Consider the following 14,899-nt stretch of genomic DNA (forward strand, 5'->3'; position numbering starts at 1 on the left):
GGATGCTCTGTTTGCAAGCGGGGAAAGCGGCACAAAGCCAAAAAAAAAAGCGCACCTGAGTGTCCAAAACATTGCCTTATTTCAAAGAAACAAAGGAGAGTACACTCTTCTGTCCTGTCTCTTCAATGCCAAGCTTGGCTGCACGTCGGCCGTGAATAAAAACCTCAAGCGCCTTCACGCAGTTTGTAATTTTTTATTTTTTTTTCATTTTTTGTACACCAGAGGGTGCTGTCGCCTTACTAAATAATAATGTTTCATTGACAATGGGCCTATAAGTGCTATTACTATTGTTCTTAATGCTAATTGAAAGGTTTATTTCATGTTATGGTTTATTTTATGGTATAGAAAATTATACAAGGTTAAAAGGTCATAAATATATACAGTATATACAGTGATTGCACTCAAGGGAGAGATTGTCAATGATAAGGTAATAAATTAAGGTAAATGCAATTCATATAGGCAATTCATTGATATATAAATAAGGTTTAAAAGGAAAAAGGTGAAAAGTTTTTGTTAATTTCTAATTATGTTGCTTTATTTGTGTGCACCGTAGCTCTTACAGTGTGTTTACATCAAGGATGGAATAAAAGTTGTAAACCATCAGTTTAAGAGACCATCTTTTCAATCGGGAGGCTACACTAGTTAATTCTATCAGCATTTGAACTCATTGTTTATTTGTGATTTATTATTGTTATATACGTGTTTATTTGTACTTTAATAAATAATTTGAGTGTTCCAATATGTTTTTTGTGAATTGATAAGCGTCAACAAAAATTTAATTGCTAAATTAGTAAAAAAAAAAAAATATTAGATTAGTCGACTAATCGTAAAAATAGTCAGCTGACTAATCGGGAGAAAATTAGTCGTTTGGGACAGCCCTAGATTTGATCTTTGTCAAAATCACACAGATGAAAATACAGTGTCTGCTTTAACCTGAACCACCTAAACATTTATAGGTTTTCATATTTTAATGCGGATAGCAGGCAAACAATGACAGAAGGTGGAAAATAAGTAAATAAACCCTCTGCCTAAGGAGACTTAAAGAGCAATTGAAACCAATTTTTACCAAACATTTGAAGTCAGGTGGGTGCCCAATCACTGATGAGTGGTTTAAAGCTGCCCTGCCTACTAAAAATCTGGATGTTAATCAATCAACAGTCAGAGAAGTTTTCTACAAATGGAGAGAGTTTTTCACTGTTGCTTCTATCCCAAGGAGAGGCCGTCCCCCAAAAATGATGCCAAGAGTTCAGCGCGGAATACTCAGAGAGGTAAAAAAGAACCCAAGAGTGTCTGCTAAAGACTCACAGAAATCACTGGCACAGTCCAATATCTCTGTGCACACATCAACTATATGTAAAACAATGGCCAAGAATGGTGTTCATGGGAGGACTCCACGGAGGAAGCTGTCTAAATAAAACTTAATTGCTCGTTTATTGTTCGCAAAAAGGCACTTGGACGCTTCACAGAAGTTTTGGCAAAATATTTTGTGGACTGATGAAACCAAAGTTGAATTGTTTGGGAGTAACACAGAACGTCATGTGTGGAGGAAAAATGGAACAGCTCACCAACATTAACACCTCATCCCTACTGTGAAGCATGGTGGAGGGAGCATCATGATTTGGGGCTGTTTTGCTGCCTCAGGGCCTGGACAACTTGTAATCATTAATGGAAGAATGAATTCAAAAGTTTTGCAGGAAAACCTGAGGCCGTCTGTCAGACAGTGGAAGCTAAAAAGAGGATGGATGCTGCAACAAGACAAGGATCCAAAACACAGAAGAAAATCAACATCAGACATCAGGTTTTATAAGAACAAAATACACGTTCTGGAGTGGCCAAGTCAAAGTCCAGACTTGAACCCCATTGAGATGCTGTAGCATGACCTAAAGACAGCTATTCGTGCCAGTAATCTCAGGAATCTGACTAAACTACAGCAGTTTTGTAGAGAGGAAGGGGGCAAAGATTAGTCCTGATCGATGTGCCAGACTGATCTGCAGCTACAGGAAGCATCTGGTTGAAGTTATTGCTGCCAAAGGGGAGCCACAACATATTAAATGTAGTATTTCACTTTCTTATTTCTCCCCCTTCTGTCGTTATTTGCATACTATCCTCATTAAAATATGAAAACCTATAAATGTTTGTGGGGTTTTAGTTAAAGCAGACTGTTTTTTCATCTGTGTGATTTTGACAAAGATCAGATTTTGGTCATTTTATGCAGAAATGTGAAAAATTCCACAAGGTTCGGATACTTTTTCATACCACTGTATATTTCACTTAGATTTCTTTCACCTGTTTGTAGGTTAGTAGTGAATCCCTCGTGCCACTTAATCCCCTTTAAGAAGACACACCACACTGGGTTTGTTCACCTCCGCATTTGTGTTTGTGTGCAAGTTAGCTCTACGGTGTTAATACCTCTAATCCACAGTCAGCAGGACGGCCCTGCACTTAAAGCTTGTCCCTTTTTCATATCTTATACGCTGAAATGGCGCACAATTCTTCCTCTTTGACTTGGATACTCCCTATCGGAAATCCGCGTTTGATGGTTGTTTTTCCAATTTGATTACTCCCTCCCACATTTGGAGCGCCTGTGACCGCAGACATGGTGGTTGGGGAATCGGGACAGGTAAGGCGAGGCGAGAATTTTTTCATATGGCAAACGTGTAGGGTTCTACGAGGCTTTACATCGTTCAAATGGAAGATGAGACGAACCGAAAACAAACTAAAATAAAGCAGCTCAGATTTGAATAGTCTTGGGAAAAGTCTTGAAAAGTCCCTGAAAACTAGATATATATGCATTTTGCTGTTCTGCACCATGTTTGAGAACACACCCACGTCACATTTTGACTGAAAACATTTATTTGAACACATTAAGAATGTTTCCTGTATTCTTAAATCCGAGGGAATGTCACTGTATAATCCCATTCTGAGTTGTAATACCAATCTCCTGACTGAAGGTGGTGCCATTGTATATAAACACCGATGCCATGGGTTTGTCCTGTTTCCTATCGCATTCTCAAACTTTCTACCAGATTGAATGCTTATTGAGCCACGTCCAAGGAATCTTTAATAAAAAACTAGCCGTTCATCCATCAATCAAGTCCATGCATCGCTTATCATCGCTAGTCTTTCAAAAATTTACTTAAAAAGTATTATTTGAAAAGAATACTCAAGTAATAAACATTGTGAGTAACTGCTTACAATGTCTGATTACAAAAATCATGTAGGGCTGCAACTATTAGTTTGATAATCGATTAATCATACAATTAAACCAGTGTTTTTCAACCTTTTTTTAGCTACGGAACACTGTTTTCATTAAAAAAAAAAAAAAAAAACATGGCACTCCACCATCAAAAAATGTAAAAATGATTGTCAACTATGTTAACAATAGCTAGCTGCTAGCTGGACACTGGCCCTTGCTGCTAGCTAGCTGGCTGCCACTAGCGAGCTGACCGCCACCGCTAGCTGGACACTGCTAGCTGGCTGACTGCCGCAGCTAGCTGACCGCCGCTAGCTGGCCACCACTAATTAGCCAGACACTGCTAGCTGGCTGCGCGCCGCCGCAAGCTGACTGATGGCCACCGCTAACTAGACACTGCTACCTTGCTGAGCGCTGCCGCTAGCCAGACGGCACTAGTTGGACGCTGCTGGCTGGCTGCCACTAGCCAACTAAGCCACCGCCTTTAGCTAGCTGACCGCCGCCGCTAGCTGGCTGACGACCACCACTTGCTGGCTGACCGCTGCCGCTAGCCGGCTTGCCCACTGCTTGCCAGACGCCGCTGGCTGCCTGCTACTAGCTAGCTGGCCGCCGCTGCTAGCTAACTGGCCACTGCTAGCCGGACACCACTAGCTAGCTGGCCACTGCATCTAGCTAGCTGGCCGCTAGCTAGATAGCCGCCGGTAGGTGGACACCGCTAGCTAACTAGCCACCGCTAGCCGGTCACTGCTAGCCGGCAGCCGCTAGCTGGACACTGCTAGTTGGCCACCGCTAGCCGGCCGCTGGTAGCTGGACACTACTAGATAGCCAGCTAGCCACCGTTAGCCGGAAAATGCTAGCCGGCCGCCGCTAGCTGGACACTGCTAGCTGGCCGCCGCTAGCTAGCTAGCTGCCCGCTGCCGCTAGTTCCACTCTAACCTCTTACACAGCACTAAACAAAGTATTTAGTTACCAATTGACACCTACTGATAAGGAAGAATATTGCATGATCACCAACCATTGGACAAACATTTTGACATCAATTAGGTGAAAGTGGATGATTTTCCACAGCACACCATACACAACGCCACTGAATTAAACAATCAGATAGATGTCAGTTTTCAATTACCTTTACAGTTTAACTTGAAGTTGTTTTAGGCATGTTGTAAGTAACAAGACAGAATCCAATTACAAAGCTCACTCTCTTGTATGACAATCTACAATTTGAATGGGAGTTTGTGTTGAGACTTGAAGCTGTTATATGAATGGGTTTATGTGTGTGGTTTCTTTATAAAAAGAACTTCAGAATTTTACCATCTAACAATAACACAAGCGCCAATGTGTTTCTCCAAAACACAAGACAGACGCTTATGACACTCATTAAGATAACTGCTAACTAGCGTAGCGCTTCGTGAAGAGCAATGCAATTGGCTTAATTTACTCACCTCTGACAGAGGCACACGGGATCTAAAAACACAAAAGACTAACTCTCGCCATTTCGTGATAATATTGATTCAACCCAATCTGAGTGTATCAGTGAACTCTCTCTCTTGCTCTAATCACTGGCACGCACGGGCGGAGCCTCACATTACACACAAAACAAGGACCCAAACGGGACTGTCAGCAAAAATCGATTATCAAATTCGTTGGCAACTAATTTATTAATCGATTAGTTGTTACATCCTTATTAAGAAGCTAGTTTAGATAGTAAGATGTCTGAGAAGTATAATATATATATATATATTTTTTTTTCATGACTTAACTAAAAATATAATCAAGAGATCTGATATCTACAACTGAGAAGCTATATACAGTATACGTTGAAGGATTTTGGCCCCTCAGCCAAGCCGCCGGAACAGCGACAGCCGAACTGAATGGCAACCCGCTGGCGCAGCCCCAGCAAGTCGGCCGGGAGGGGCCAAAACCTGCGCGTTTTCTCCGGTGTTAACCCTTTGTACTGACTCCATTTTGAACTTTTAAAGAAGGGTCACCGAAAACACGTTGACAATTTATTCGTCGACAGTGGTCAAAAACAAGGCAAAAACAGACGACAGAGAGGCAATGTTAGATCCAAGGTCCGCAAAACAACGGATACATCGGAATGTCCCCAAAAAGCGACAGTTGTTCGCTAAAAGTTCAGTCTTTTGAACTCTGTGGTGGAGTGGGCTGGGCAGAAGGCGTACCTGGGTGTTGTCTAGGGATCCTCCCTCTGTGGCAGGTTTGGGCGGTCAGGTTCGTGTGTCATCCTTCGTGGCTGGGACATGGTTGCCACGGCAACCGACGCATGTCTTGACGTCCAAGGCGCCCGCGCTATCAAATTGTTTTCTTGGTAGAGCTGGAGCGTCCTGACCCCACCGAAGAACTGGTGACGTTTTTTCTTCGCTTATCAGGCGAGGGCTGATAAGCTAGTCCACTTTACTGTGTCAAAGGGCATGGAATGAAATGCCTAAACTATGGTTAAATACTTTACTATAATGAATGTGTTAAACTAATGTAGACAGTTATATTGTGTCTGCAAGAAAGGTAACTATTTTCTTCAATGTTATAATTTCAAGGATTTAGACAAGTTTAACGTGAAGAAGGTCCTAAACGATTAATTGGTTCTGAAAATAGTCGATTAATTTGCTAATCGATTAATTTTTGCACCTCTAAAATAATAGTATATTTTCTTTCTAAACTCAAGTGTTATTATACTGTACAACAACCTATTACATGACAATATTAGGCCCAAAAAAAATGACACAAAAACCATCAAATTTAGGCCAGAACAACACAGCGTGAGTGCCCTCTAGTGGAGAAAAAGATTGTTACCGCTTCCAAAAATTTACTCAAGTCAAAAAAGTATTGTTTGAAAAAATACTTCAGTCATGGATAACATTGTGAGTAATAGCTTACGATGTCTGATTTAAAACAAAAAAATGTATATTTTTGAAATAGTTTTTTTCAGGGCTGTCAAAATTATCGCGTTAACGGGCGGTAATTAATTTTTTAAATGAATCACGTTAAAATATTTGATGCATTTAACACACATGCCCCGCTCAAACAGATTAAAATGACAGCACAGTGTCATGTCCACTTGTTACTTGTGTTTTTTGGTGTTTTTTCGCCCTCTGCTGGCGCTTGGGTGCGACTGATTTGATGGGTTTCAGCACCATGAGCATTGTGTAATTATTGACATCAACAATGGTGAGCTATTAGTTTATTTTTTGATTGAAAATTTTACAAATTTTATTAAAACGAGAACATTAAGAGGGGTTTTAATATAAAATTTCTATAACTTGTACTAACATTTATCTTTTAAGAACTACAAGTCTTTCTATACATGGATCGCTTTAACAGAATGTTATTCATGTTAATACCATCTTGTTGATTTATTGTTATAATCAACAAATACAGTACTTATGTACAGTATGTTGAATGTATATATCCGCCTTGTGTCTTATCTTTCCATTCCAACAATAATTTACAGAAAAATATGGCATATTTTATAGATGGTTTGAATTGCGATTAATTACGATTAATTAATTTTAAAGCTGTGATTAACTCGATTAAAAATTTTAATCGTTTGACAGCCCTAGATTTTTTTCATTGGTGAAACTGAGACAGCCACTATCGGCATCGGCTAAGAGTATTGTTTTTTATAAATCTACACATAAGTAAAATGTATTGCGTGGTAAAACTACTCTAAGAAATTTTTCTTTTTTTTCGCAAGATTACTTAAGTAAATGTAACAGAATAAGTGTAACGCGTTACTACCCACCTCTGCCCATCACGATCGAGTAGTGACAGAGACTGGTCGGATGTCTAACTCCAATTTCGTGATTGACCTCTAATGCCCCCTGCTGACGGTTTTGTATTATTACGTTGAAGAGTGTTTAGCAGTTTCATAAATTCATGTTCACATTTAATTACACAATTGTGTAATTATGAGGTGGCAAATGCAGTCTGCTTCTGGTACTTGACAGTAATACAGCTTGAAAATTTTGCGGGCCGCTCAATTTTCATTTGCCAGTTCACCCCTTCCGTTATTTGCAAAAATGGTAGCTCCCATATATGGACCACTGCAGATGCTCCCTGCCTCCCCCATCCTTTCGCATGTTTTCCTGGCATCCACCCCCACCAGCCGCGCGAACGTAATCCCACCGCCGCTCTCGCTCGACACCAGAAGTGTCGGCACATGGAATCGGGAGGCATTCCGAGAGCTGCCGCGTGTCTGTCTTTGAAACCTTAGGGTGGACGGGAGCCACCCCCCCTCCATCCCTTCCCTGGCTTTTCCCCCCATCATCACTTATTCCCAAGCCACGTACAGAGAAAGTGTCAAGGATTTGAAATAGTAGTCAGGTGTATTCCCTTTTGTCTGAGCGCGGAAAGCAGCCATGGCGCACGCCGCCGCCCACATTAAGAAGGCCAGGTCTGAGATGGATCCACCTGCAGACCTGAAGGCTTTGGAGAAAGCTAAGGAAAGGAGGCGGCGCTCCCGAGAGCAGGCAGAACGAAAGCGCAAGGTACTCGGGAGTCATTCTTTCCTTGTCATACATTTTTTAGCGTCATTGCGCGTCCTGTCATCCACGCAGTGTCATTGTACAAAAGAGGAAAAACACTCCATCTGATGCGCAATATGCATTTAGTGAGCTAAAGACCCCAAAAAGATATCCACATGACAAAGACTGTGTGTGTACTAACAACCTGGGCTGAAACCCCAAATATTTTTGAATTGGAACTGATGTCTAACTTCAAGATGCTTTCTACACATTAGCCTGGGCTCTGCAACCATCTTAAAGCATTGTCAGATGAAAACAAAAAATGTATTTATTTCTTAAGATAGTTATGATCATCAATGGTGCTTGAGATGTTAAAATCATAATTGCTGGGAAAATAAGTGGGCGTCACCTGACATTGTTTTGGCTGGAATAACTATGAAATGGTGACAAAAAAAAAAACAGCCAGAATCGAGCGCAACTTTAAACCAGATCTATCTTGACTAGCGCCGCGCCGATTAATCGATTAACTCGAGGGATTGTATTAGAAAAAGCGAATCAAATTTTGCTGATTCGAACAATCGTTTAATTAGAGTGGTGTTGTAATGGTTTGTTTTGAAAGTGTTTGCATTTACGGGTGGACACACTGCTCTCTCGTGGTGACAGTGATTATGACATACTGTATCTCATCATAATATGGCTGAATCCAGCTGCTCCCTGGTAAGACCGACATAAGTTTCTGAGCTAATGTTTTTTTTTTTTTTAATGCATTCGTAATTTAGTTTATAAGTATATTTAGCATTTTTTACCATTTAATTTAACTGCTAGTCCTCGATCTTACGTGAGGAGGAACTGGTTTGCTCAGTGGAGGTTTGACTCGCACTTGGTATGAGGGAATACAACAGACCAGGACCTTTAGCTAGGTTAACAATTACTGGATTATGACATACTCTATCTCATCATGATATGGCTGAATCCAGCTGCTCCCTGTTAAGACCAACATACGTTTTTGAGCTAATGTTTTTTTTTTTTAAATGCATTCGTAATTTAGTTTATAAGTATATTTAGCATTTTTTACCATTTAATTTAACTGCTAGTCCTCGATCTTACGTGAGGAGGAACTGGTTTGCTCAGTGGAGGTTTGACTCGCACTTGGTATGAGGGAATACAACAGACCAGGACCTTTAGCTAGGTTAACAATTACTGGATTATGACATACTCTATCTCATCATGATATGGCTGAATCCAGCTGCTCCCTGTTAAGACCAACATACGTTTTTGAGCTAATGTTTTTTTTTAAAAAATGCATTCGTAATTTAGTTTATAAGTATATTTACCATTTTTTACCATGTCTGTTAACTGTTAGTCCTCGATCTGGCGTGAGGAGGAACCGGTTTGCTCAGTGGAAGGTTGACTCGCACTTGGTATGAGGGAATACAACAGACCAGGATCTTTAGCAAGGTTAAGAGTCACTGGATTATGACATACTGTATCTCATCATATTACGGCTGAATCTAGCTGCTCCCCGTAAAGGCCGACAAAGGTTTTTGTTTGAACTAACGTTGTTTATGCATTCATAATTTAGTTTATAGGTATATTAAGCATTTTGCACCATTTCTTTTAACTGCTAGCTAGTCCTTGATCTGACGGGATGAGGAACTGGTTTGCTCAGTGGAAGGATGACTGACATGTATGAGGGAATACAACAGACCAGGACTTTTAGCAAGGTTAAGAATCACTGAAATATGACGTACTATATCTCATCATAATATGGCTGGATCCAGCTACTCCCTGTTAAGACCGACATAAGTTTTTGATTTAATGTTTTTTTTTTTTTTTTTTTTTTCAATGCATTCATAATTTAGTTTATAGTATATAGTGTATATATAGTAGGGCTGCAGCTATCGAATATTTGAGTAATCGAGTAATCGACTGAAAATTCTATCGATTAATCGAGTAATCGGATAAAACAAATATATTTTTAGGTGAAGAGCAATTATAGATATACATGAGAAAACAAGACATTTTATCATTTTCAGTCAATCAATGTCTTTATTTTTTATGTATATTGTTAAAAACAGCCAACAATTGCATCTCAGATGTAACTAGAATTTTAAAAAAATGACTAATTCACTGTTTTCACTCAAAAAACCTTTAGATCTTATTTTTAAAAAGTATATATATATATATATATATATATATATATATATATATATATATATATATATATATATAAACACACCTAAAAATGCCTTTACGCTTGATAACACACATCACTTAAAAGTTAGGATTTTTTCCCACGTTTTTCAATTAAATATCTATTTGTGTCAAGCCATTTTTAAGTTCTAGTTAAGTTTTAAGTTAGTCTAAACCAGTACTTCTCAAATAGTGGGGCGCGCCCCCCTGGGGGGGCGCAGAGCGATGCCAGGGGGGGCGCATGTGACCTCGGGGAACATGCATTTTTTGTTTTTTTGCCGTACTGGAATAAAGTGTACTTGCACATCCACTCAGTAGGTGGTAGTGGCGCTCTCATTTTCAGAGTGCGCGCAGTATTTTTGAACTAAGGAAGAGCACTCAGCACACACAGAAAACAGATATGAAGAGCAGTGTGCCACCGCCGTTTTCGAAAGCCGTTTTCCGACCGGACTCACTCACGCAGCGACCGGTCTTGTCCGGTTCTCACGTCGCCGCCCGAGAAGTGCCATTTTCGGCTTGGGATCGGCACGACGACCGCCCTCACCTACGGTTCTACCTCGGCCACCGAGAATGCGCTTTTTTCGTGCCGTTTGCCTTTTAGCTTTGACTTTTAATATAGTGGGTGATGAGGAAAGACCACTGTTTACTGTGTCTAAAAATAATTATAGCGGACAGCCAGAAGCCAAATCAATTAAGACGCCACTTAAAGACATTAGAACCCAATCTCATTGATAAGCCGCTTGATTGTTTTTCAGTAAAAACGTGCCGAATATTGCCAACAATTGTCCTGCTTTGTCAGTGTTATATCAGTAATCCACTGAGCATTGTTAGCATGCTCATTGAAAAATAACTCCACACCATTGCAAAGGAGGTAAATACTGTGAGCCGCAAAAATAAAAGCTGTCCTGTCCAAGGACACTCTTTTTTTTTTTTCCTTCTTTTATTCAGTTTTGTTTTTTCGGTCAAATTTTTGGCATATTGTCCTCATGAGTGAATGTTTCTAATCAATTTTAATTTATTATTTACTGATTTTATTACATTTTATTTTTCTGTGTGGTCAAAAATGTACCTTGAGTGTATTTTTTACAGTTTGGATGTGACTTTTTTTTAAATTCAGGCAAATTGATGCACGTCAAGTCTTCTCTGTTACAAACAAAACAATGTTAATAAAGTTATACTTTATTATAAGTTGATCTATGTTACTTTTTCTCTTTATTAGAAAAAAAGGAAAATGTTAGGCAGATGCGTATTTATAATAGTCATTTTATAGACAAATGATACTATTTACAGTGGCGGCAGAGAGTTTGGGGGGGCGCGAAACATTTACGTCTTCCTTGGGGGGGGCGTGACAGAAAATAATTGAGAAGCACTGGTCTAAACTGTAAGTCCTGATAGGATTTTGAGTTTTTGCACTGTTCAAAATAAATGTATGATACAGGCTGTATTGGAGGACATTAGGGACTAATGCTAGTTGGTGTTTTATCCAGCAATGACTACTGAGCTAAAATTGATAGTTTGCATTATTGAGTTTTTATTTGACACCCTCATCACTCCGCAACGCTATGTTATGTTAAAGCCTGTATGAAAGACACGTTAGCCACGCATCGAAAGCGGTCTTAATTAATTGAAACCTAGCCCTCCGCAGTGCTAACGTAAGGTGAGCTAGTAGTGACAGTAACGTTAATCTTATATATTAGCGCTTAGCGCTCTTTATTAGCGCTTAGCGCTCTACTGCTTTAAGATGGCGGCTGTTTGCTAACGCTGCCCAGACGCGGCCTAGTCTTTCACTGTGCATCTAGTTCAACATACATGTGATCTCTATGAGACGCACCAGATGCTACCTGTTACCAATGTAGCATTGTGCGGGCTAGTATTTAGCAACGTCGGCGTCGTTTGTGGCGGCTGTTGGCTGCTGTAAGTTTTTTTTTTTTTTTTCCCCTTCTTCCTCTCCGCACGTGACAGCGCGTTGTCCCGCATTAAAAGTAGTCCTAGCAAAACGTGATGCTTAGAGCTGTCAAAATAAACGATTACTCGAGGTGAATAAAATTACTCGGATCAGTTTTTAAACTCGAGTTACTCGAGTTGCTCGAGTATTCGTTTCAGCTCTAATATATAGCATTCTTAACATTTCTTTTAACTGCTAGTTCTTGATCTGACGTGAGTAGGAACTGGTTTCTCAGTGGAAGGTTGACTTGCACTTGGCACGAGGGAATACAACAGACCAGGACCTTGAGCAAGGTTAAGAATCACTGGATTATGACGTACTGTATCTCATCATAATATGGTTGAATCCAGCTGCTACCTGTTAAGACCGACATACATGTTTAAGCTAATTTTTTTTCTTTTTTTAAATGCATTCGTAATTTAGTTTTTAGGTATATTTAGTATTTTACCATTTCTTTTAACTGGTAGTCCTCAATCTGACGTGAGAAGGAAATGGTTGCTCAGTGGAAGGTTGACTTGCACTTGGTATGAGGGAATACAAAAGACCAGGACCTTTAGCAAGGTTAAGAATCACTGGATTATGACATACTGTATCCCATCATAATATGGCTGAATCTAGCTGCTCCCTGTTAAGACCGACATAAGGTTTTGAGCTATTTTTAGATGCATTTGTAATTTAGTTTGTAGGTATATTTAGCATTATTTTTTCCATTTCTTTTATCTGCTAGTCCTCGATCTGACGTGAGGAGGAACTGGTTTGCTCAGTGGAAGTTTGACTCTCACTTGGTACTTGGAAGGAATACAACAGACCAGGACCTTTAGCAAGGTTAAGAACCACTGGATTATGACATATCTCATAAATATGGCTGAATTCAGCTGCTCCCCGTAAAGACCGGTAAAGATTTTTGTTTGAGTTAATGTTATTTATGCATTCATAATTTAGGTTATATGTATATTTAGCTGTATTTTTGTGGGAATATGTGTTTGAATGATTTGTAAAGCGCATTGTAGTAAAAAAAAAAAGTAGGTGTATTTTATAGCATTTAAGCTAGCAGACCTTTGCTATGCAAGTTAGCCAATTGTTCTTTTGTTGTACTTAGGTCCTCATTTATTTTTGTACCGTTTTGAGGCTAAGCAGGTATTTTAATGTATTTTTAAATGCATTTATTAACGCTTTTGTCCACCGGTGTCGCTGAAATCGACCAAAACTGAAAAGTTACCTAGTGTTCCTTCAAATGCCCTAATCTTTACTCTAGATTCTTATTTGAAGTAACAACGTGACAAGATTCATCCAAAAGCTAGAAAAAGCCAAATCTGGTTGGAACAACCACTTGTTCAAAAAAAAACAAAAAACAAAACAGACGATTGAGATTTTCTCCTGAGTGGCATTCACGTCACCTGGGTTTAAAACAATCTCTGACATGTTGTTCCCTGCGGCTGTTGTTTGGAGACTTTATCCAATTCATTAATTTGTCAGTTTGCATCAGATAACGCAAGTTGGCATGAGATGGTATGCCTTCATTTATTGCTAAAGCAAATATCGCTAAATATAACTAGGTGGGTGTTTGCTGTACTTACACGGGTTTGTTATCCACTAAAAGACTTGGAAATGAATACAATGTCAATTGTCAACAAATATTACAATTTAGCTTTGGTGTATTGCTTTAACATTACAGTGTATATTAGGGGTGTGACAAAATATCAACAAGGTGATATATAGCCATACTGTGTAGCCTAAAATGTTATCGATATGCTCCAACCGAGAATCAATATTTCGTTTTAAAAAGGTGTCACAATTTAAGAATAAAAAGGAATCAACATGTTGCTAACAAACTCTTCCATTAGCATCAAGACTGTTAGATGCCACTGACGACGCTAGACGTCTAATTCATTTTGACTGGATTGGACGTCTAGCGCCGTCAATGGCACTGAAACTGAAGCATTTACAGGTCACTTCTTCTTTGTTTTAGGACATTCACAGGTTACATCCTGTTGATTTGGAGTCACTTTGCGATGTTCTTGAGTCATTTACTTGTCAGTAACCCAAAATCAACTAGTAAGTGATCTGTAAATGCCCTAAAATCAACAGGAAATGATCTAAACTGCCCCAAAATGAACTCATCGCCTGGCATTGGCTGACACTGACGGCCATAAACGTCCAATCCGTTTGAACTGGGAGGGTGGCAGGGAATAAACGATTGTCTACGAGCATAATTTGTAAATCATAAGGTGCCGGAATGCAAAGTACATATGACAGCGCAGGGATGACGAGACGGGCACAGGTCCTGGAACATACGCAGAAAATGGTGCTGTAAACAACACGCAAATGCCCACTTGCCATGTTGTGGGACTTACAAGTCTCAATTTCAGATGATATTCATGGTATAAATGTTATGACAACAATTTACAATTATTTAGGCTCTACTCTGCAGAGGATGGGCAATTGCCCACATGACCACAGGTGGGACTTACAGTACATTGTCAGCAATTAGTTTCTCAACAGGTCTAACTTGTAAAAAAAAAAAAAAAAAAAAAATCAGAGATAAATAACACAACCCCATTCTTTTGCGAGTTTCATCTCCCAGTCTTCTCTGGCCCAAAAGTTTCCACAGCCTTACAAATTATGCAGCCCAAACCCGAATTTCCCATAAGGGTACTAGCCTGTTGCTCTGCATGTTGGTGGCGCTGTAGCTGGCCCCCACTCTGGGTAGCACTGAGCCTGACCAGCTGCTGCCACGGTAGCAGCCTCCTGCCCCGGTTTGGCTGGCTGTCCATGAATCTGGCTAGCTGCTGCGACGCTAGCCTCCTGCTGCAACCGGTCCTGCCCGTTAGCATGATCGCTGCATCTGCCCTCATCGCTGGTTGTAGCTTTTCTGACTCGTTTTTAACCATTTTGAAAAAAGACCGTAAATGCAACTGTCTTTTTGGCATGTTGAAATACCGTTTGATCCTGGCTGCTTGCGTCCCAGATGCAAATTTCCAAAAGTTTTTTTCTTTTTAATTTTTTTTTTTATATGTCAGGGGCGTGATTTGTTGGTTGAAGGAAATAGTACCTTTTCTTGTAGGCACCGTCTAACTGTTTGTATTACCC

At 39.8% G+C, this 14,899-nt stretch overlaps 2 protein-coding genes across 7 annotated transcripts in view; one reads left to right on the plus strand and one right to left on the minus strand.

Annotated features, from left to right (window-relative positions):
- Positions 1–5,492, minus strand: part of LOC130927922 (FERM domain-containing protein 7-like) — a 62,402-nt gene extending 56,910 nt beyond the window's left edge. Inside the window, exon 1 of the mRNA XM_057854060.1 lies at positions 5,374–5,492. The gene's annotated coding sequence lies outside the window, so the exon portion shown is untranslated. The remainder of the gene's footprint in view (positions 1–5,373) is intronic.
- Positions 5,493–6,783: 1,291 nt separating this feature from the next.
- The window catches only part of LOC130927921 (ankyrin-3-like), a 76,397-nt gene continuing 68,281 nt past the window's right edge, over positions 6,784–14,899 (plus strand). For 3 of the 6 annotated variants that reach the window (XM_057854054.1, XM_057854057.1, XM_057854056.1), the window contains exon 1: positions 6,785–7,695. In XM_057854054.1, the coding sequence (XP_057710037.1) occupies positions 7,567–7,695 (129 nt within the window). In that variant the 5' untranslated portion in view covers positions 6,785–7,566. Of the gene's footprint in view, positions 7,696–14,899 lie in introns of all 6 variants that reach the window. The other 3 variants (XM_057854059.1, XM_057854058.1, XM_057854055.1) reach the window with 2 other exon arrangements.

The sequence above is a fragment of the Corythoichthys intestinalis genome, chromosome 13 (assembly GCF_030265065.1).
Source record: "Corythoichthys intestinalis isolate RoL2023-P3 chromosome 13, ASM3026506v1, whole genome shotgun sequence".
Taxonomy (NCBI): domain Eukaryota; kingdom Metazoa; phylum Chordata; class Actinopteri; order Syngnathiformes; family Syngnathidae; genus Corythoichthys; species Corythoichthys intestinalis.